The sequence below is a fragment of the Podarcis erhardii genome (assembly GCF_964252035.2).
Source record: "Podarcis erhardii genome assembly, chromosome: 10".
In the NCBI taxonomy this organism is placed as follows: Eukaryota; Metazoa; Chordata; class Lepidosauria; order Squamata; family Lacertidae; genus Podarcis; species Podarcis erhardii.
In genome coordinates, this window is record NC_138500.1 from 34,380,629 (window position 1) to 34,399,806 (window position 19,178).

Genomic DNA, 19,178 nt, shown 5'->3' on the forward strand with positions numbered 1-19,178 from the left:
TTACAGCAACTGATAGTCCTACACCAAGATGAAGTGCCCTTGCCTAGTCCTTCTCCATCAGACTTTTTCTTCATAATAAGCTGAATGGCAGGTTTGGTTGGGACTTCTTAATATCTATTTTAATTGTATTCCTACTAGGATGTTTTGTTTCACAGTGGTTCACCAATCCAGAAGTGTATGAGGCAGATGTGCATACTAATATGGTCAAATTTGCTTTTACCAAAATGTTCCCACCAAAGCTCAGTTAATATTAAGAAAGAAAGAAAGAAAGAAAGAAAGAAAGAAAGAAAGAAAGAAAGAAAGACAAGTAGAGGAAAGGAAGTTATAAGGCAGGAAAAATACCAAGAGATGACAAAGCCATGACTTTAATAATGGAACTGATTTGGCAAGCTTGCTCTTAAACATTCTATCCCCCACCATCCACCCAGCCACACAGGACCACAAGTTGGCGCACTACTATCTAGACTGACCCCACCTCCAACTCATAACAATATTTTCTTATTGGCCCTGTGCTGATTTGAGATGTAACATGTACATAGAGAATAGAGGAAAAAAACAGAGGCAAATGCATTTATTTGAGAAAACACATATTCAGTTATATATTGTGCTATTTCAAATTTTATTTCATAATATGCAAAACTTAATAATGCAATGCATGTTTTCAATATTTTCCATATTACCAAGCTTGATTCACATGGAAAAGGATGCATAACTACATCTTGATTTCTAGTATGCAATTGTTGTACAGTGGATTTGTGTATGCTTTTTCTACAAATCCCCACTGAAAGGGAGAAGACATTAGAATTGCAATCAAAGGCTACAATCCCAGCCCCACGTATCCAGAAGGAATCCCCACTGAGTTCAACAGGACCTAACTTCTGAGTAAACATGGTTAAGTTTGTGCCGTTAAAGCATTCGCTCATGTCACATACCTGCAGAAAACTACACCTTTCAGTTACTGCTTATCTACAAGGGTCTTTTGTCTTTAACAGGTTATTCACCACCAAACTCTTTATTTCTATGTTGCTAATTGCAAAAAAGAACAAGCCATATTAAAAAGGAAAGTTCTTATCAGTCATATTAGAATACGTTTCATGTAATCACCAGTGCGTAGGAACATCCCGAGATATTCCTAATTTAGCTTTGTCTTTCACCATTGCACTCACTTCTGTAATGGCACAGTGATAAATCTGCGAGGCTTCCTTAAATTCTGCCAGATGCTGCTCATAGCTCTCAATGCATGCTACAAGGTGATCTCTTTCTACTGCTCCCAATATAGCATGAAGAATTATGTCGATACCCAACCCCAGAGCACTAATGGCAATGCCTCCTAGAACAGATAACCCAATCTGAGCAAGCAGAGCAACTAGTTTGTTAACAGTAACAGTTACAATATTCGAACACACCAATTTTACAGCTACTATACCTGCAGATGCAGTAGCCTCTCCAAGAATAACAGATACAATCCTGTGAGCTATTGCAATTTTTTCCAACTCAGGCTCTTTGATATCATAAAGCTTTCGGTACATCAGTGGCTGTAGCTTTTCCTTTATTTCTTTATCAAATTTCCATACCTCTTGCTGAATATCAGTCATGGCTCGGATGATGATGTCACAGTTCTCTTTGATGGTGCCGCCCTCTTTCATTTTAACGTGCGCAATCTTGGCTCCCAGATGTTCATTCAGTGCTCCAATTAGTTCATTGGTAGCCTTAAAATTCAGCTGCATGCAGTCAAGCAGTTCCTGGTGCAGGGCGATCACATCCTGGCGTCTTTGTGGGTTGTTTGGGTAGAGAAGGTCACTGAGGCTCATTCTGCAAAGTTGAGCTGATAATGGAAGAGGAAAGTAGTTCTGCTGTAAGCATTAGGAATTGTTAGGGATGATAAACTCAAGGAGCAGAAGTACAATAAAAATACTCGTAAATAAAATATTGGAAGACCACTAACTGATAAAACAGGAAGCCAACTCAAAATTATTAAAGTAATGTGCATGCCATTGCTACTTCAGTTGATTCTTTTTTACTTTTTCTATTTTAAGTGTGATCATCTTTGCACTGGTCTTAAGACCTTTCTTTTTCCTCAGCAGCATTTTTTTTTAAATTGGGAGGGTAGGAGGTGTTATTGGTCTGCTTTTGCTGTTGGCTTTGATTTTACTTTAGTAATTACTAACGATAAAGTTAACAAAAATCAAATCAATGACCATAATCTCCTTTAGCAGAACACAAAGAAATTCTGTAGCAGACTGATGAAGAAGAGAAAGGCAAAAGCGTCCTTCCATGGAGGTGGGGGGGGTTCCAGTCGTGGACAACTCTGGGGTTGCACGCTCATCTCGCTTTACTGGCCGAGGGAGCCGGCGTACAGCTTCCGGGTCATGTGGCCAGCATGACTAAGCCGCTTCTGGTGAACCAGAGCAGCGCACGGAAACACCGTTTACCTTCCTGCCGGAGCAGTACCTGTTTATCTACTTGCCATGCTTTCGAACTGCTAGGTTGGCAGGAGCAGGAACCGAGCAACGGGAGCTCACCCCGCCACGGGGATTCGAACCGCAACCTTCTGATCAGCAAGCCCTAGGCTCTGTGGTTTAACCCACAGCGCCACCCGCATCGCTCCAATGCAGACTTACTTGCTACATTAATCCCAAGTGTCCTGTGTTCTTCAGTTCTTCTTCATGGATTCTTGTTGCAACACAACCACACACCACCACCCCTGGGCAGATTTCGCACTTGGTCACACATAGGCATGTTGTGGGGCTTTTTGTTTTATTCTGAAAGAGGAAGATAATATTTATTATTTAGCAAGTTGTGTCTACAAGAATTCCCTTGCAGAGCTAGAGGCACCAAAAGGCAGCCCAAGACACCATTTGGTATGTTGTCTACATTTTCACCATGCGGGAGCTTCATCTGCTGCCAGTGGGGAAATTCAGGGCTGAAGTGGCAGAAACAGAAGAGCTCCCCCTCCGATGACTACAGTGGTTGCCTCAAGTCTGTTCTCATTTGCGCTGGGCAGCACCAAGTTGCTGGCTGGTAATCGGAGAATGACAAAGTACAGAGCAGTTTTTCTGATCACAAGATCGGTGGTTCGAATCCCTGTGACGGGGTGAGCTCCCGTTACTCAGTCCCTGCTCCTGCCAACCTAGCAGTTCGAAAGCACGTCAAAGTGCAAGTAGATAAATAGGTCCAGCAGGAAGGTAAACGGCGTTTCCGTGCGCTGCTCTGATTTGCCAGAAGTGGCTGAGTCATGCTGGCCACATGACCGGAAGTTGTACGCTGGCTCCCTCATCCAGTATAGCAAGATGAGTGCCGCAACCCCGGAGTCGGCCATGACTGGACCTAATGGTCAGGGGTCCCTATACCCTTTACCTTTTATGCAGCCACATTTAGCCACAGCCTACCAAGAGGCTTTATCCCTTTACTGCTAGAGTGAAAATGTTTTGACATCATTTTTGTATTGTTGTAAACCACTGTGATACATTTTTTTAAATGGTACACTGGTATATAAATATTTTTTATAAATAAATAAATGACTGGATTCCCAGCAAGTAGCCAAATTAAATGGAAACTCACCCCTTCTTGTCAGCCGTGAGGACTCTGCCAATTTTACCATCAAAGGAGACTTGACTTCTTAGCTGAATGCTGGGTTCAGTTAATAACCATCAGTAAATATCCAAATCCTTATTATCAGTTTCCCACCATCTCAGTACCCATCAGCATCATGCCTTGCCCAACTACACCCATACAATACAAATTGTTTAAAAAGTCCTCATCTCACATGTCGGCGAGACACAATTAGCTGGAGGGTTTGTCCAGAGCGCCATCCTATTTTGGGCTCTGCTTGTTGATCGTTGCTGAATGCTGACTCCTACTTCTGATGCAGCATCCTGGCCTTGCAATGCGAGCTCAGCATTAGGGGGTCACAAGGCCACAGTCATTGTGCCACTGACTTTACTTACTTAGTAGGCAGAAACTTGTAGAATCAGTCCACCGAGAGTATTTTTCAGAAGCTGTCAAAATGTGAATTCAGCAGGGATTTCTAACTCGTGATACATTTCTGATGTCGAGCAAGACCAAACTACAGATTAAATGAAACACACTGTTTAAAAAAAGCATCCTTAAGCTGGCACATTTATTTTGAGCCTACAATGGAGAGACTCACAGCATTAACACCCCAAGCAGCAGCCTTAGATTCAAGCACAAAACAAGCATGTGTGTGTGTGTGTGTGTGTGTGTGTGTGTGTGTCTATCTGTCTGTCTGTCTCTCTGTCTCTCTCTCTTTGTCACTCTGGCTTTTGCCTACTTCTTCTAGCTCACACATCCCTAAATTTAGACTTTTGTCTTTATAACCACCAGCCCAAACTGTTCCTTTAAGTTTAAAGCTTTCTGTTTGCAAGCTCAGCACATTTTATTGCTTCTTTGGTCAACAGGGCTGGCGGATTAGTGCTGAAATGTTTATTTGGTGAGCTTCCGTTCCACAGGAGGTGGGGGTGCTAAATTGATGGACTTTTCCCATTTTGTTTTTTCTTTCCATTATAGCAAAATAGTAAACAGAAAGCTTTCAGGAAGCAATAACAAGAAACTTTGCTGAATGGCACTTTCATGTGAGTAGATCTTGGTTGTGGAGAAGGGCATTGTTAGTTAAAATAACACTGTGTAACATGCTACACAGGATCTCCATTTTAATTCCATTGACATCTGATTGTGGAAAAGAAATGGCCTCAGCAGCACTAAAGGCCTCCACTGTGAAAACAACCTCCATTTTCATCTGCTGACAAATGAATGGCCGGCATGCAGGAATGCATTTCAATATTAAACCAAAGGCCAGATTCAGGGCTGGCGCTGTTTCCAGTTTGTTCTATAACTGCTAGTTCAAAGTTAAAAAAAAAAACCATGGGGAGTTTAGTTGCCGATAGCGCAATCCACAGGACAGGGAAGGTATGCAGGCAGTGGCAGATGGGTGCCGTGGTTTGAGATCACAAGCCTTTCTTGGCATTCCTTCAGGCCTTCATTGCTACTCGGTCTTTTCCAAAACCCTTTTCCCATTATCAGTTCATTACACCTCTCCCCATCCCTATATTGGCCATCTAATAGAGGTGACTCCCCACTTATGTGGGGGTTACGTTCTGGGCCCCCACGTACACTTGTGAAATGCACGGAAGTGAGGAGCCTTGTCGGAGCAGAGAACTGGGGTGATTTAAGAGGCATCCGAAATACAGTACTGTACCTTTTTCTTTTACACTGTACCTTTGCCTCCAGATTGCCAGAAAGGAAAGGGAACCGTGCCTTTGAGCCCACTGCAATACAGCTTCCTGCCCAACAGCTGTGGAGCAGGGTAGCAGGCAACAGCAGGAGCTCTCGTGCACCATTATGGAGCCCATAATTAAAAAAACAAACCCACAAACACACATTAAAAACCTTTATTTTAGACTTTTGGCTCACTGACATCCTCTTCGGGCTCTGGGGAGGGGCCACAAGCCACAAGGACTCTCCAGTTCTGTCCTGCCATTCCCAGGTTTGAATTGATTGATTGATTGATTGATTGATTGATTGATCTCCCAGTGCTGCACATATACAAGGTCGTTTGTGAGTCAATTGTGCATAAGTGGGGGGATTTCTCTATACAATCTAAGTCTTCTAGGCATACTGTTGGCAGCTGATGCTAAAGAAATGTTTAAACAGTAGTTGTATTAAGAAATACTGAGGTGAGCAAGAGGAGCAGAGCAGAAGCTAAAGTAGATGAGGAAGCAGCCAACCAACAGTTCAACATTTTATACAACTATATATTCCAATAAAATATATTCCATGGGCTCCAAATATAGAAATAGGTTTTCAGAAATATTTTATGTACCTATTAGTAGCTGTATAATAGTAGATTTTGCTTCACTCTTGACTTTTTAAATTAAGTGCTGTTCATGAGATTTTTGGAGATACATGGCTGACATAACAGCTTTTTAAAAAACATTTTTAATTAGATTTTACATAACATATTCCAATTTAAACATATCATTCACCTTCATATTTTGGATTCTCATAATCCCCTGACTTCCCACCACCCTTTTCTGGTTTTCGTTGTCAATCCCTATTTCTTTCAGCTTATCCTTTTTTCTATTTTTTTAGAAATATTATTAATTGTTTTTCCATTGTATTTTGTATATTATATTACTCTAATCCTGCCAAAGTTTTTAGTTGTTTACAGTTTTCTCTTAAATACATTATAGACTTTCCCCATTCTTTCTGAAACTTCTTCTCATCCTGGTCTCTGATTGACCCGGTCAATTTCGCCATTTCAGCATAGTCCATCATCTTCATCAGCCACTCTTCTCTAGTTGGAACTTCATCCTCTTTCCATTTCTGGAGCAGTGGTATTCTGCTGTCATCGCGTACATGAAAAGTCTTTTCTGCTCTCTCGGAATCTCTGTGCCTAAGATACCTAATAGAAAAGCCTCTGATTTTTTCCACAAATGTTATTTTAAACGTTTTCTTCAGTTCATTATACATCCTTTCCCAGAATGCTTTTGTTACCTTGCACATCCACCACATATGGTAGAACGTGCCTTCTTTCTCTTTACATTTCCAACATACATTAGAAGCAGTTCTATACATCTTTGCTAATTTTACTGGTGTTAAGTACCATCTATACATCATTTTCATACAGTTTTCCTTCAACAAACAGCACGCTAAGGTAAAGGGACCCCTGACCATTAGGTCCAGTTGTGTCCGACTCTAGGGTTGTGGCGCTCATCTTGCTTTATTGGCCAAGGGAGCCGGCATACAGCTTCTGGTTCATGTGGCCAGCATGACTAAGCCGCTTCTGGCGAACCAGAGCAGCGCATGGAAACACCATTTACCTTCCCGCCGGAGGGGTACCTATTTATCTACTTGCACTTTGACATGCTTTTGAACTGCTAGGTTGGCAGGAGCAGGGACTGAGCAACGGGAGCTCATCCCGTCGCGGGGACTTGAACCGCCGACCTTCTGATTGGCAAGTCCTAGGCTCTGTGGTTTAACCTACAGCGCCACCTGCATCCCAAACAGCACGCTAGTAAATTTCAAATCTTCCTTCCATAGTTTTTCCCAAGACAAAAGTTGAATATAACAGCTTTGTTGACTTTCTTCTGCTGAGCATACTTTGGTTTGTATTTCAGTGTGATATCTCCCTTTTTGGAAATGCTGGGCAAGTTTAGTGCACAGAAGGGTGAGGAAAGGCTACTCAATGCCAGCCGCAACTTGTACGACTGTGTCTACATGTTTGTTTCTTCCACTAACATTGCCTTCCGGATGCTCAACCAGTTTCTGGGAACTGACCTAGCCATCATTACAGTAAGGGAAAACTTGAGCATCAAAGAAAACCTTCAGCTTCTGATGAGTGCTCTGAAAGAGATGCAGGAAAAAGTGGAGGCCAAAGATCAGGATATCAAGCAAAAAGTCGGCCTTCCACTGTATTCCAGTATTGTGTTGCCTTCCACCTCCACAAATGAAAAAATCAAGCTGATAAAGGACCTTTATGGGAAATATAAGGGAGTTATTGACAATATCAGCGGTCCCGTTTCAGCAGCACTACTGAAAAATGGCAATCTCCCCGAGATACTAGATGCTACCATTCGGGATTTAACAAGCAGTCCTGTTCTCTCTCTCAGAGTGGGTGACCTTCTCATGACTAACGAAGAAATTGCCAAAGCACTTTCAGATGCCTGCCCCACCTCATCCCAGGCAGCAGCTGCAGCAATAGCAACAGCCACACGAACAAGGACTCAGAGCCAACCAGTCATTACCACGGCTTTCTCACTTACTAACTTCATGCGGGTAGCTTTTAAAGGACAGCCACCTAGTAAAACGGTTGAATTGGCGGCAAGCACCCTCGAAGACGCTGTGAAGATCTTGAAGCCAGCTTGCGAAAAATTCCAAAGGACTGTGAAGACAGCTGAAGAGTATATCACATTGATAGTGGATAAGTTGCAGTGAACCTGAAGCTGATTGCCCAGCTGGTAGAAAACCGCTTCTGTTTACATGGCAGGGAAGTTGCGCAAATAATAAAGAGACAGTTTCTGATTACGGCATCTGCACTTCCTTCCACAGCATTTTTAATGTAAATATTTGAGCACTGAATTAAGAAGGACAAACTAGGTACACTTAAGCTTTTCTAGACTGTAGTACTCAAAAGAGGCACAAGCTTAGATTTCTAGTTTAGCAATCTAAACTAGGTACAATTAGGTCAATATGTAAATGGCTAAATATCTGAAGAAAACTCTGCAGCTTAAAAAACAAAAACTTGTACAAAATACTTTTATGAAACATGTTTTAGATTTGTACATAGCCTTTTCCAGTACAGTGCTTCCTCGGTTTACGAACTTAATCCGTTCCAGAAGTCCGTTCTTAAACCGAAATCGTTCTTAAACCGAGGCGCGCTTTCCCTAATGAGACCTCCTGCCGCCGGTGCCCTTCCACTGTTCAGATTCTGTTCTTAGACTGAGGTAAAGTTCGCAAAACGGGACACTACTTCTCGTTTTGCAAAGTTCATAAACCGAATCGTTTTGAAACAGGGCTGTTCTTAAACAGAGGTACCACTGTAATATCAGTGTCAGCCAGAAAGAAATGTAGGGGTGCACATAAGTGGGGGACAAAGGTGCCAGCTCCTGGGGGTGAAGCACTTTTGGGGGGGCAATGTGTTTTAGGGGTGGGGCCCCTCAATATTCAGAGGGTGTTCGGCTCCGCCCTTGGCTCTTTGTGACATCTCAGCCATGACGTCAGGACATAGTGTCGGGCCTCCTAGAACATCTTGAGAAGATCACATCTCTAGTGGGGTTTATTCAGCCCCAAAACAGATCACCCTTGTGAACCCTTCCAACTCCCTTCTGTGATTCTCTAATTAGTTAGACAGGACTTACCCTTGTGGAAGCCATGCTGGTTCTTCTTCAGTAAGGCTTATCCTTCTATATGGCATAAGCAAGTTTCCTGGGTTCCTAGATATAATCTAAACCAGCAATCTATAGTAGCTCCATTCTTTAAAGTGATCCTAAGGAATGAAAGGCATCAAAAACACTGCACTAACATGCTTTAGGATAAATTTCTCCTGGGCAGTGTGAACTATGGAATGAAGATTGTACAGTACTCCAAGAAAGCGAGGGGACGCTAGGACTCTTACCAGGGAAGTTGCGTATAGGGATGCTTGAGAAAACTGATGTCGGCAAATTCTGATAGGAACTGATCTGCTCTGCACCTCCTGTACTGATATGTGAACGAGAAGTTACTTTATCCATTGGATTTTGCATTCCTCCAAATGACGTGACATAGCTTGTGCTTCAAAAATTTATTAAAATTCATATTTTGAGAGGGAACATGCTTAGAAATACACATTTAAATATGTATTTGCATACAATCGTTTTGGTGCAATTTTTTTAAAAAATGCAGATTAATGTGAAAGCAGAACAGAATTGACTGATGACGAGTGAACACATATGAATGTGACATGGACCAGAAATAGACTGATTCATTATTCATCCATACTCATAATTGCCTTTTAATTAAGCAATGGTTTCACTGGTGCCTTGAAAAGCAACTTGAGTATTAGAAATTGCTGCTCAGCATAGGTGAGTAACAAACTGCAACTTTCAGATAAAAGAGATGGCTCGATAGATATCGTCACTATCTAACATACATTGATTGGAATGTAATGAACATTAAGGCAGTTAATCTACTTGTTTCAGAAATTCTACATTGAACGCTAGCAAGTGGCAATCATGATGTGCAAAGGAAAACTAAAATACAATGTCTTGGGAAACGTGGTCCTAAATTTCCTGCCAAGCTCTCCAAAACAGCTTGAATTAGAAATTGCAGGAGACCGCTCCAACTCTAAAATTATATCTTCATTTTGGGCTGCTACCTTATTCATTAAACGAAATCACCATGTGATGGCAGCAGAACAGCAACAATGAATCAGGTAACCGAAAAAATTAGTTTTGCATCAGTCTTCTCAAGGATAAAAAGTACCAGGGATGGAAATTTAACCAGTGGTTCCAAGTCCTAATCAAACACATGCAGTGCTTTTTTTCGGGTGGGGGGGCAGGGGTATGCATACCCCTAAACATTTTGTGAATCTTTGTACTTTTGTCCATTTACTGTATTTATTTTTCCTGATTCGAACAATAAAATGGTGATTTTCTTCAGTGAAAATGAGAGTACCTAAACATTCTTTAGAAAAAAAGCACTGAACACATGTAATGGTAACGTATTTGTCTATTAGACACTTATATACAGGAAATAGGAAAGAGCCAGACATTATCATTTTTTGAACGCTATTCTCTGATTAACTTATTCAGACGTTCAGTAGAATATTTGTCAAAAACTACAAGTAGCAATGTCCCTGTTGCACTCCAGTAAGATGCTGCCTCTATGCCATTCTGTTTCAAGCAGCCTTCTTCCCTGAAATGGTGAGGTTGTCATGTAGCCAATCAGTTGAGCTAAGCAAGAACATCACTGAGAGCAAACAAAGCTTCTGGGCAATGCCTTCACTCTGAACAGTTTTGTCTGCCCTCTGTGATATCATCACTGAACAATTCTGATTGGTTACGTGACCAGCCTCCTGGTTCTGAATGGAAGAAGACCAATGATGTTCCTTTCATGGCAGGAGCCAATTGGGGCTGCAAGCAGCAAAAAAGCTAGCCCAAATGAAAGGGTTTGGAGTACTTTTCAATTATTATTTTTTTGGCCCCCCTCCCCAAATTCCCTTTTTCAATGCCAAAATTGGAACAGTGATAAATTTTGACAGGGCACCTCTGCAGTATGCTGAAGATGCTTCAAGGTGTTCACAAGAGAACCAGCCCCAGAAATGATTGTCAGCTTGGTAGACTTTTGTGCTTACTAACCAATTTATCCTTGCTTGCCCCCACCCCCTTAGCATGGAATGCCAGTTACTTTCCAACAAGTGTTGGCATTTGATTATTCCTAGACATGCTCCTTGCAAAGAGAAGCCTCTATCTGCTTGTGATTTCCTGTCTGGAAAGTGGAAAGATTGTTATTAGGTTTTGCTAGAGAAGGGAAACCAGTCTGATTGCCCTTTTTATTCTGTGCTCCTTCTGCCCACCCCTACCCCCACCCCAATTGCTTTTAATCTCAGCCTCTGTCCCAGCCAGGTGAGAACAGGAGATGCCCCCTCTTCTTCAGTTTCCAAAGAAATAGCGGTAGGCTGTCTGGAATCCCACTACTTCCGAGTAGTAGTCGCAGAGGGGGTGGCTTTCACACTGCTCTTGCTTCATCTCCATTGGGGTTTTGAACCTTTCGTAGTACCTGGAGAACAGAGGGAGGAAGAAGCCATAAACATGAGGCGTTCCCTCATGCAAATTCTTCGGTTCAGGCTGCACAGCATGAAGCCAGTTTCCCAAGAACCCAGTTCAGTACTGGGCACTCCATTTCACTTTATCCACAATGTACAGTGGTACCTCAGGTTAAGTACTTAGTTCGTTCCAGAGGTCCGTACTTAACCTGAAACTGTTCTTAACCTGAAGCACCACTTTAGCTAATGGGGCCTCCTGCTGCTGCTGCGCCGCCGGAGCACGATTTCTGTTCTCATCCTGAAGCAAAGTTCTTAACCTGAACTTAACTATTTCTGGGTTAGTGGAGTCTGTAACCTGAAGCGTATGTAACCTGAAGCGTATGTAACCTGAGGTACCACTGTATACAGTTGGTGAATTAGGCTATGCACCAACCATACATTTAAAGCACATTCCCATAGACACACAAAAAAGAAACTGTAGTTTACCCCTCAGAGCTTCAAGTCTCTTGGGACTCTCCCCACACCACCACCACCCCTTTCCTGGGGCTTCTTGAAGAAAGAGGGGCCCACTTGTTTTCTGTAAGAATCTGCTGCAGTCCCTTGTTAGTGACCCTGTGGTGTTGCATAGGCTCATATCTCATTCCCCCCTCATGAACCATGTGCATCTATTTTCCAAGTATTGTACCCAACGGAGGTATACTCAGAGTAAAACCCACTGAAATAAATGAACTTCAGTTAGCCAAGTCTACTGATTTCAGTAGGTCTACTCTGAGTGTAACTCAGTTGGCTACAACCACAAATTAGTAATTATAGACATCAATATTAAACCCAGAAGACTCTTACTCTTACCTTTCATAATACAGAGAAGACCTCTTCTGCCTTCTCACAAAGGCATTGGCAGTTTCTCGACTGATCTTAACCCCTGTTATGAACGCAGAATGTTTCGGAATGAGAATACAGAGAGTATCGAGTTCAAGGAGTCTCATTTTAGACAGGCAAAAACATTCAAGGAGGGTGAGAAAGAGGATCCGTGAGGAATGTGGCCTTGGAAAAAGAGGTGGGGCTGAGGAAGGCCATGTAGACATACTCGGAGGGGGGGGGGACATTAGGCCCCTGGACCTGAGGTTCCCTGCTCCTCTATAGGAATGCTCACTGGTCTTCAACTGGTGGGTCATGGCCTGATCCAGGGTGGGTCACAACAGGAGGACCACTGTTAAGTTGTGGGTGAACATATCAGACGACACAGCGATTCTTCAAACAGCTCTTGTTTATTCACAGGCCTGGACAGAACTGAACTGAAGGGTTTAGTCAGCCTGCTTATATAGAGCTCCAGTACAACGTTACTGTAACAACTTTCTAAAACTATCCAAATCACTGAATGTCACTTTCGATCCCTTATTTGCATAAAACTATCTACAGTATTCCCCTGCTGGCCCAGGGTGAGAACTTCAGTACATAACAATGACCACCATGCAAATATATGGTAAAAGATTAAGAAATGGGTTCCCAAATGCATGTTTGGGATAAAAGTGGGTCCTGGGTCCGAAAGAGGTTGAAGACACCTAGTTTAGATAACTGTGGGGTTTAATTTCAAATATCGCCCAGGACCAGCCCGAGACATTCTGCTGCCTGAGGCAGAGCAGCAAATTATGCCTTTCCTGCCTCAACTCATGCCATTTTGCACCCAAGATCAGTCAAGTTATTTTGGCACCTGAGGCAAAAAAAACCCAAAAAACCACCCCTCCCTGGTAGTATAATTGCAGCAATCATAAAGGAAACAACTGACAATTTGCTGCCCAAAACCAGCTGCCTGTGGTGGCCACCTCATTCTCCCTAATGGCAGGGCCAGCCCCAGAGCAGCCTTTTGCTGCCCATCCAGCTCATCATTTGTGCCACAATACCTCTCACACGTCTCAGGTAGTGGCTTATGAATGGAAGATTTCCCATCAGTTCTGGAAACAAAGCTGTTAGTTGCCTATGAGTACTCATCATGAACCAGTAGTACCCCTCCGCAGTTTTTGTGATCTTGCTATTATAGATTAGCAGGATATCATTTGGAGTTTGCAAATTTCTCAAAGCCATTGGTCAATTTTTTCGTTTAATTCAATGGTGCTTTGAGTTGTCTGTGGTTTCTTTCCTAAAACAGCAAAGAATCTTGCAGCAACTTCAACTTCAGGGCTCAAAAGACTAGCAGGCCTAGTGCAGCTGAAGCGCTTGTGGACGTTCATCAGGTGGTATCTGACAAAGAGGCTTCTAAGCCAGGAGGACTTATGTCACAATCGGTTGCATCCACACACCATACGTTTAAAGCATGTGGAAAGAATCCTGGGAATTGTAGCTCCATGAGGAGAAAACTACAATTCCCAGGAAACTTTGAGGGGAGACATGTGCTTTAAATGCATGGTCTGGATGTGACCAAAATACATTTCTGCTGTTTTTGCTTCAGCAGACTAACATGGCAACCTTTCCCGAGGTTTCTTTCTCAGTCTTTTAGCCAGACTAACAGGCAAGGAAGTATCCAGCTGCCTTGCTAACAGGGGGCTTATTCACTGGGGGAATAATTAGGAAATTGAGCTCATGCCAGGTATCTTATGGCACCTAATTTTTTAAATAAAAAAATAAATAAAATAAAATCACTTTAAGCGGTGCCAGAAAACACAGGCTTCCTTGTAAACGCCCTCCATTTTATTTACCTCTCTGGGGAATGTGAGCCTCAAAGCAATATTATTCATCATAATCTGCCTCCATGTGTGAGGCCAGCGGGGACTTCAAGAGAGCCAGAAGAGGCTTTTCCCTAATGAACTTTTAGCAAGCCCAGAAGGATGGAAAGGGCAAGCCAAGATCCTGAGCTAGGAGTGGGGAACGTTTTCCAGTACCGGGGCCACATTCTCTTCTGGGCAATCTTCCAGAGGCCGCATCCCAGTGATGGGCAGAGCCAGAGGCAAAAGTGGGTGGAGCAATAAATGCTAATTTTACTTTTGCACCCTAGGCTCGTTTCTACACACATTCCTCTATCCTCCATTCAGCTGCCCTTCAAAATTCACATTTCTCTGAATTTTGCAATGCAGTCCTCCAACCAAGTATTGTGTACAAAAAAGGACAGAGATGCCCTTGAGAGTTTTTTGCTCTCGTCAGTTTCTTACCTTCATCCAAGGGCCTGTTCATATCTGAAAAATATAGACCAGATGGCGTAAGACACCTGGCAGTCTTGTGGTCTTCCTCCTCCCTTCCTTTCCACCCCTATTTTCCCCATCTGTCAAGTGTAAACTGAGGAAAATAACCCTTAACTCAGGCTTGCTTCTGTATTATCCAGGAATTATTCAAAGGGGAGGACTTACACACATGTCAGTGTTTATGGGTTCTCATATATGTATTTGAGCAATTTGTGAGTAATATACCTATCGTCGGATAATTTATTTGTTTAAAACATTCTTATCCTCCTCTGCAGAATAATAATAATTGGTTTCCAGAATTGCTTACAAAGTGGCAAGGTAATTCCCAGTCCCCTCACTAAACTACATTTTCCAGGGTTCATGAGGGGTGAGGAAGCCATAACAGTGTAACTGGTATCAAACCAATTTTTAAGATACGATGTAAATTTTACAATCTTAATTGGAAGTCCACTTCACCCATTATTCTAGCACTGTGGTGGCCACACACAAAAACACCAAGCTATGTGAGCCCCTCTCTGCCTACTTCTATGCTGTGGCTAATAAATTGGCCTGAACCTCAGTTTTATAAGAGTGGGACTTCCATGCAGATGTGTTCCTAATGGCAACCACACTGCCAGGTTTAAAGTGGCTTTGAGGAAAGTGATTCTGTTCCTAAAACGTAAGACTGAGATAGGTTGTCCTCCTCTCCCCAGGACTCTGTCAGTTTTGAATGTTGATGAAAAAATCATGGCTAGGGGGTCTCATATATATTCCCTTACCTCCATCACAACAGAAGAGGGCTGTCAAGACCAGGGTTGCAAACAGCAGCACCTGAAGATTCCCCATCTTCTCCTGTTTGCAGAAGGTCCTTTCTATGGCTCGATCTTCTCATGAAGGAAGCAGCAATTTATCAGGAGCTTTTGTCTTTCAGCCACAGCTTATATTCTGTGAGTCTCTTAAGTGGAGCAGGTCCCCGGCCAGGAAGTGCTGACTCTCTGCCATTCTTATGTCCTAGTCCCAGTTCCAAACTTTCCATTTGAGTCAAACGACATCTGGTTCTGGCAGCCATTTGCACATCTGCTTGAGGCCAAAGGCTTGTGGCGTTTCCAGAGGACTTTCGAGACTCTCGCAAATTTCTTTTAAGGAAAAGCAAAGAATATAAAATTGCTGAATGACAAACATCCTGCTGGACGGGGAAAGCTATTCCAGCTGGGTTGAGGAAAGGCACCGGAAGATCCAAAGTATCTTAAGACAGGCAAGCCATAAGTTCCCAGAATTCTTTAGCACTGTTAAGGTGGTATGAGAGTGTTTTAAATTTAAGTGTGGGTGTGAAATTTAGATTGTGAGCAAGAGGACAGGGAGTGTCTTAGAACCATTTTATTATTTATTTTTTAGCTGCTCTAAGAGCCTTTTTGGCTAACAGGCAAGGTGTAGATGCCAGCAAAATAAACAATCAAACAAATAAATAATGAAGGCTCTGCACTAGCTTTTCAATCTTGATTTTGCCACAAGTCAGCGTGCCCATGCCTTTGTTCTTTTGGAGCCTCCCTTGTTTGGAAAGCAGAAATCATCCACCATCTGATGCAATATTCTAGGACTGGATTGGCCAACTGGCAGCCTGCAAGCTACAGCTGTCCACCAAAGCAATATTATCTGACCTTTGAGAAATCTAGTTAGGATGTAGTTTTAAAAAGTAGCTCACTTTCACTCATCTGGGGAAGAAAACTGTTTTCAAGTTGCATGAGAAGGAGAAATATTTAAACTCTTTGCTGCTGCAGGTTCTTTTGTGGAAGTGGTCTCTTGATAGCTGGACAACTCTTTCAAGGAGTTGGAATGAGAAAGCCACCAGAGCTTAGGGAAGGCGACATCACTCCTCTTGACATCAGGGAGCCAAGTGTCTCTTTGTGATGAAAAAGCAGTTTGTAATTTGGAAGTGACCCGAACGAGATGAGGGAATGTGAGAGAGTTGTGGCTTCCCCTGTCCATCTCCACTCTACTTATATATTTGTAAGTAAAATAAGCTATTAGAAACACAGTGTATATCTCCTGTGTTCTCTCATCAAAAGGAAACCCAGATTAAAACCCTAGAAACACTTTATGGCTCAGAGAAGTCAGGAGCCTCCGACAGCGTGTGATGTCCCAGCTCTAATTGAGTGCATGTGCAGCACTGTAACTATAAGGTTCATACCACAAATAGGGAGCTGGATCCAATTTTATTATGATTCATGAGAGAGCCAGGAAACTGAATCAGTGCCTAGGGAACAGAATCCCCCCCCCCAAAAAAATGCAGAAATTGGTTGCCTCTTTTCTATGATAAGTTGATAACAATTACTTATCTTTATTTTGAAATAGTTCTGATCTTCCCATTGTCAAGTTTAGACTTTACACCATCTCTTAGGACCAGATCTATTCCCCCCCCCAAAAAAATTTACATTTAAACAACAATTCTCCTTGTACTTTGGATTTTCAGACACGTAGCCAAGGAGAACATGAGGGTTTAAACAAATCGACTTGTTCTTCATTTACTTGGAAATATGCTATTATTAGTGTTGGCTTGCAATTCCAACACCATGACATGAAAGCAGAGCATTTGTTGGCCCCAGTAATCTTTGGCTACTTTGGAGAAGTTTGCTTAGTTAATCACTTAATGCTACCCAGCAACTAAAGTGTACTCATACTCACAAGCGAATATGGATGGATTGCTTTGGAGGCCTCTCTAACCAAGATGGCAGCTCACACACACACACACACACACACACACACACACACACACCAATAAAGAAAAGCGGACCTGCGGAATCTTCAAATTATACCCATTTCTGTCGCCTGAAGCCCATAACTTAATCTGCGTCACAGTACATTTTGAGGCATGTACACACTAGGCCAGGGGTCAGCAAACTGCAGGGGGCCGGTCCACTGTCCCTCAGACCTTGTGGGGGGCCAGACTATATTTTGAAGGGGGGGACGAATTCCTATGCCCCACAAATAACCCAGAGATGCATTTTAAATAAAAGGACACATTCTACTCATGTAAAAACATGCTGATTGGGCCGGATCCGGCCTCTGGGCCGTTGTTTGCCTACCCGTGCACTAGGCGATATTGTGCATCCAGTGGTGGGTGCAAGCAGCTTTTGAGGGGTACATCATCCCCGGGTCATCCCTCTCCCACACTATTCGTCAACCTGAAGTACATTCTGCTCGAAAGCTTGTACAGTATACATCTCAAAGCTTGTCGCCTACAGGAGTACACAGAGAGCGCTTTCTCAACATCCTGATGGGGCAGACCTACTGACATTGCAGAGCTGTGTCATTTCCCCTTCACCATGTTTAACTTGTCTGTGAATGAAACATGAAAAATATGAACCAGTACAGTATCATAGCTGCCTATGTATACTGATATATATATATTCCATACATCAGCATATCAACATATCATTTTCCAATTCCTCTCTTTCGAAAGATTCCAAGTATATGTATGTGTGTGCATATAATAATAACAGTATATTATTTATACCCCACCCATCTGCCTGGGTTTCCTCATCCACTCTGGGTGCCTCCCAACAGACAATTAAAAACACGATAAAACATCTAGGAGGACTTGTGGGCTACGCACTGAGGTGATGGGACAATCGGTCTCAGTGTACAACGACCCCCAAAAGGTTATTCACCAGAAATTTAGAAAACAATTAGGAAATTACAGCTAAAAAGGCCGGGGAGAAGACGGGAGAGAATGAACCAACATGCTTCTTACACCCTCTCAATTTTCAGTCTAAGCATATATCGTGTGTGAGAGTATATTCTTTAAAAAGCTCTGTGGAAACACTATTTGCGGGGAGGGGATTAGAGAACATCATTGTACAATAGTCTGAAGCGTGCCTACCCATGTGGACAGGCAACCTGAATATTAGATGATGCTGTCACACAAAGATCTGCATGATCGCAAACTGCTATGTACAAAGCTCAGTGCAAAGACAGGCCCCTGTGTGTCTCAAAGGCTATGTATGTACACAGCCCTACCACCTTATAGCACGCATGCCTGGATGGTCTACCTCTGTCCACGTCACTTCCATCTTTCCAGTTCTTTGAAAGGTACCCACCGTAGACTGAAGGCCTAAATGCTTGACATTGCACATATTTAACAAATATAAAAGGCTGCTGTGTGTTTTAACATTGCCACATTTAAAGGAAGGAATCCAAGCTCCTGTGGTCAGTAGTGGGCTGGAAATATATTTACATAATCACTTAAGACTGGCACCAGCTTTGGGGCTCTGCCCGTTCCTTTGGCGTTGATAAACATGCCACATGGGTGCACTGAGTTCATGAGTATGAGTGAGTCCATGGGTGGCCTCAGCATGGTTTGGGGAACTAATGCTTGCGATTGATTTGGGATGAGATCGAAGCAAAGTTAGGTCTCCTAGAACGTGCTCGTCTCGTTTGGATATTTCCAAATATTTGTGGCTTTGGTTGCAGGGCCATAACTTTTCACAATATAGCTCTATCTGTTGAGAGCCAAAGGCGCTGAGGCAACGAAACGCCCAAGGTTGGGCTGGCAGTCTCAAAGGCTACTACAGAAGAGCCTTCTCAGAATAGCATGTACTAGTACCTACTACGAGTAGTAGGCACTCAGAGAGAGTTTGTCTCTACGAAGCATGTACTATATTACTTGTAGGTAATCCAGAATATTTAACACTGGACACCCACAACTTACTGGCAATCAGTTCTGTGGTACAGGTCTCCTTCTCCTCAGGGCCATAGCTAGGGGGTGA

The 19,178-nt window shown here is 42.8% G+C and overlaps 3 protein-coding genes across 12 annotated transcripts; 1 reads left to right on the top strand and 2 right to left on the bottom strand.

The window, feature by feature from the left end:
* Positions 1-8,044, top strand: LOC309351224 (uncharacterized protein C12orf60). Of its 5 annotated transcripts, none has more exons than XM_081878639.1 (3): positions 73-91; positions 4,528-4,592; positions 7,137-8,044. In XM_081878639.1, the coding sequence occupies exon 3, from the start codon at positions 7,159-7,161 to the stop codon at positions 7,951-7,953; it is 795 nt and encodes a 264-aa protein (XP_081734765.1). In that variant the 5' UTR covers positions 73-91; positions 4,528-4,592; positions 7,137-7,158; the 3' UTR covers positions 7,954-8,044. The 5 variants fall into 5 exon arrangements, with proteins under 5 accessions (XP_081734766.1, XP_081734767.1, XP_081734765.1 ...); XM_081878638.1 differs by lacking the exon at positions 73-91 and adding an exon at positions 2,904-3,040; XM_081878640.1 differs by lacking the exon at positions 4,528-4,592 and having other exon boundaries at positions 1-91.
* Positions 548-5,365, bottom strand: SMCO3 (single-pass membrane protein with coiled-coil domains 3). Of its 6 annotated transcripts, XM_081878646.1 has the most exons (4): positions 5,216-5,290; positions 3,562-4,066; positions 2,629-2,762; positions 548-1,853 (listed from the first exon to the last, which is right to left on the bottom strand). In XM_081878646.1, the coding sequence occupies exon 4, from the start codon at positions 1,809-1,811 to the stop codon at positions 1,101-1,103; it is 711 nt and encodes a 236-aa protein (XP_081734772.1). In that variant the 5' UTR covers positions 1,812-1,853; positions 2,629-2,762; positions 3,562-4,066; positions 5,216-5,290; the 3' UTR covers positions 548-1,100. The 6 variants fall into 6 exon arrangements, with proteins under 6 accessions (XP_081734772.1, XP_081734775.1, XP_081734771.1 ...); XM_081878649.1 differs by lacking the exon at positions 5,216-5,290 and having other exon boundaries at positions 548-1,850; positions 3,562-4,165; XM_081878645.1 differs by lacking the exon at positions 5,216-5,290 and having other exon boundaries at positions 3,562-4,165.
* A 1,239-nt stretch (positions 8,045-9,283) lies between the features above and the next one.
* On the bottom strand, positions 9,284-15,573 carry LOC309351231 (osteocalcin-like). The gene is made up of 4 exons (XM_081878657.1): positions 15,192-15,573; positions 14,404-14,427; positions 12,110-12,182; positions 9,284-11,274 (listed from the first exon to the last, which is right to left on the bottom strand). Exons 1-4 carry the CDS (start codon positions 15,256-15,258, stop codon positions 11,148-11,150), a joined length of 291 nt encoding a protein of 96 aa, XP_081734783.1. The 5' UTR covers positions 15,259-15,573; the 3' UTR covers positions 9,284-11,147.
* Between the last annotated feature and the right edge of the window lie 3,605 nt (positions 15,574-19,178).

What these genes read in the sequence shown, in the direction of transcription:
- LOC309351224 (XM_081878637.1), top strand. Translation starts at nt 2,958, where the DNA reads ATGACTACAGTGGTTGCCTCAAGTCTGTTCTCATTTGCGCTGGGCAGC. An exon ending in GGTAATCGGAGAATGACAAA is followed by an intron (nt 3,041 to 7,136) that starts GTACAGAGCAGT and finishes TTTGTATTTCAG; the next exon opens with TGTGATATCTCCCTTTTTGG.
- SMCO3 (XM_081878644.1), bottom strand. Translation starts at nt 5,357, where the DNA reads ATGGTGCACGAGAGCTCCTGCTGTTGCCTGCTACCCTGCTCCACAGCT. An exon ending in GTACAGTGTAAAAGAAAAAG is followed by an intron (nt 1,826 to 5,215) that starts GTACAGTACTGT and finishes TTCCATTATCAG; the next exon opens with CTCAACTTTGCAGAATGAGC.
- LOC309351231 (XM_081878657.1), bottom strand. Translation starts at nt 15,258, where the DNA reads ATGGGGAATCTTCAGGTGCTGCTGTTTGCAACCCTGGTCTTGACAGCC. An exon ending in CCTCTTCTGTTGTGATGGAG is followed by an intron (nt 14,428 to 15,191) that starts GTAAGGGAATAT and finishes TATATTTTTCAG; the next exon opens with ATATGAACAGGCCCTTGGAT. An exon ending in GAACAGGCCCTTGGATGAAG is followed by an intron (nt 12,183 to 14,403) that starts GTAAGAAACTGA and finishes CGTTCATAACAG; the next exon opens with GGGTTAAGATCAGTCGAGAA.